General features: G+C 48.2%; 1 protein-coding gene across 1 annotated transcript; it reads left to right on the top strand.

Annotated features, from left to right (window-relative positions):
• The first annotated feature begins 488 nt into the window (after positions 1–488).
• Positions 489–1,364, top strand: LOC110919422 (proline-rich extensin-like protein EPR1). Its single transcript, XM_022163692.1, has one exon. The coding sequence runs from the start codon at positions 489–491 to the stop codon at positions 1,362–1,364; it is 876 nt and encodes a 291-aa protein (XP_022019384.1).
• Positions 1,365–2,139: the final 775 nt, after the last annotated feature.

Genomic DNA, 2,139 nt, shown 5'->3' with positions numbered 1-2,139 from the left:
AGCTGGAAATTAGTCCCCCTCGCGCCACGCGAGGGGTCCCCTTGTTCCTGTCGCGTGGCGCGACAGGTTACTTTTCACCATAGGGTTGCCACGTTTATAGGTAGGCTAGCTGAGTCGACAATTCGGCCAATAGCATTTAGACAACGTTTTTATGAAGATAATCGTCAACTAGGTTTTATCCCCCTTGAGTTTTAGGGGCCCTGATCCTGATTCCGATTGCTCTGAAACTTTCAGGGTTTGTGCAGAATTACTTGGGTGTCTTAATTAGGTTTTCCTATTGAATAAAATAATATAATAAATAATAGTTTTGTCGAGGGTTGTTACAGGTTCCGATTGCGAATGCTGTTGTTTTACCGCCTGCTGAGGCTCCTGTGGAGGAGGCTCCTGTTGATTCACCTGGTCCAGACTCGTTCGAGTCTGTGGCGTCCGCTTCCTTACACGACCGGGGTGTGCAACACTACTCCCCTGGCGCTGACTAAGACATAGCAATGTCAGCTGCACCTGGTTCACCCCACGAGTTTGAGTTTGATCCTGAGTTCGAGGACGAGTTTGATCCAGTTTTTCCTCCTGATTTTGATCCCGATCACGAGATCGAGTTTATTCCTGTTGACCAGCCCTTGGAGGCACCAGTGGCTCCTATTGATCCGTTTCTTGATATACCTGCCGACTTCGATATGGACTTTGCCGACCCTAAGCCTGTCATGGCACCAGAGCCTGTTGTTGCTCCTGATCCTGTACCGGTGCACGACCCTATTCTTGATGATGCTCCATTCGTGGCCCCGCCTGTTGTGGATGCACCAGCCATTGCGCCACCCATTATTGATATTCCCATTGTTGCACCACCAGTGGTGGATGTTCCTATTACTGATGCACCCGTTCTTGCACCACCTGTTGTCGACCATGCACCATTCGCCACGCATGTCGACCCTCGATACGCTTACACCCGTAATGGGTGGATCGAGGATGATGATGACTACCCACCATTTGTACTACCAGCCACTCCTCCTGTAGCACCTGTTTCCGCATATATTGACGTTCCGTTTTTCCACCCACACATCGCTAATGTCCATCGCACCGACTTGCCTATTACTTTCCTCCAGGATATACCCCCTCCCCGTCCAGGGGAAGGACCTTCTACTGGGCCACATGATCACATGCGACCCACGACAACTGCTTTTCCATTCATGCCTTCTTTTACTCCAACTGCACACACTCACATGCCACCCACTACATCTTCCTTTGTACCATCGGGCGAGCCATTTTTGTGGTCATCGCCCAATGTTATGCCGCTATCAGACCCGTATCACCCGTTCCATGTTGGTCACACCACAGAGGACATACTTGCATCCCTGCAGCTACAGTAGGATGCTCTGAGTCGTCGAGTCGGGGAGTTAGAGAGGACTCCACGTCCTCCATGTCACTGTCAGACTCCTTTTGCCGCACCACACGCTCCCCTCCCGCTACCCCCTGATTCGGATGTTCGTTTCCTTACACCTGAGCAGCAGATTGCCTATTTGCTGCGCGTTATTCATGCCCTTGAGGAGGATTGGGTACACATGCGCCGTTTGCTTTTCTCTTATCTTCCTCTTCCTCCCCCGCCATCAGCGTAGCTAGATTTTTGGTTTGGTGCAGGTAGACTGTTTTGGTGAGAAAGTCGCAATTGGGCCAGCATACGAAGACTTTTGGAAGACCACGCTTTTGTATATGATTTGTGTAGACAGACTTGTATTTTGGGGTGATGTAACCCTATGATCTTATTTTGGATGTATGATGTACTGTGAAACATGTAAAAACTATATTGTGGTCATAATTAATGAAAGCTCAATGGCAACGTTTTCACTACATGCTTTGTTGAATTATTTGTTTTATAACATGGGATGTTATGTGGTTAATGGATATTATTATATATGCATATTTCCTATACTTACTATGACCTGACCAATATGATCATCTTTTAGAAGATGCCTCCACGACGAAACGTACACCTGCCTACTACTGAGGCGGAACTCCAGGGGCTAATTGCCGCAGCTATAGCATAGTATGCGGCCTCCCAAGCAGAAACGAGCAGGAATACTTCAAACAACAACAACAACAACAACAATAATAACCCACCCAATGGTAATGTCCAAGTCGCTTGAG

This window comes from Helianthus annuus, chromosome 16, assembly GCF_002127325.2.
Source record: "Helianthus annuus cultivar XRQ/B chromosome 16, HanXRQr2.0-SUNRISE, whole genome shotgun sequence".
Classification (NCBI taxonomy): domain Eukaryota; kingdom Viridiplantae; phylum Streptophyta; class Magnoliopsida; order Asterales; family Asteraceae; genus Helianthus; species Helianthus annuus.
This window is presented reverse-complemented; position numbering and strand designations above follow the sequence as displayed.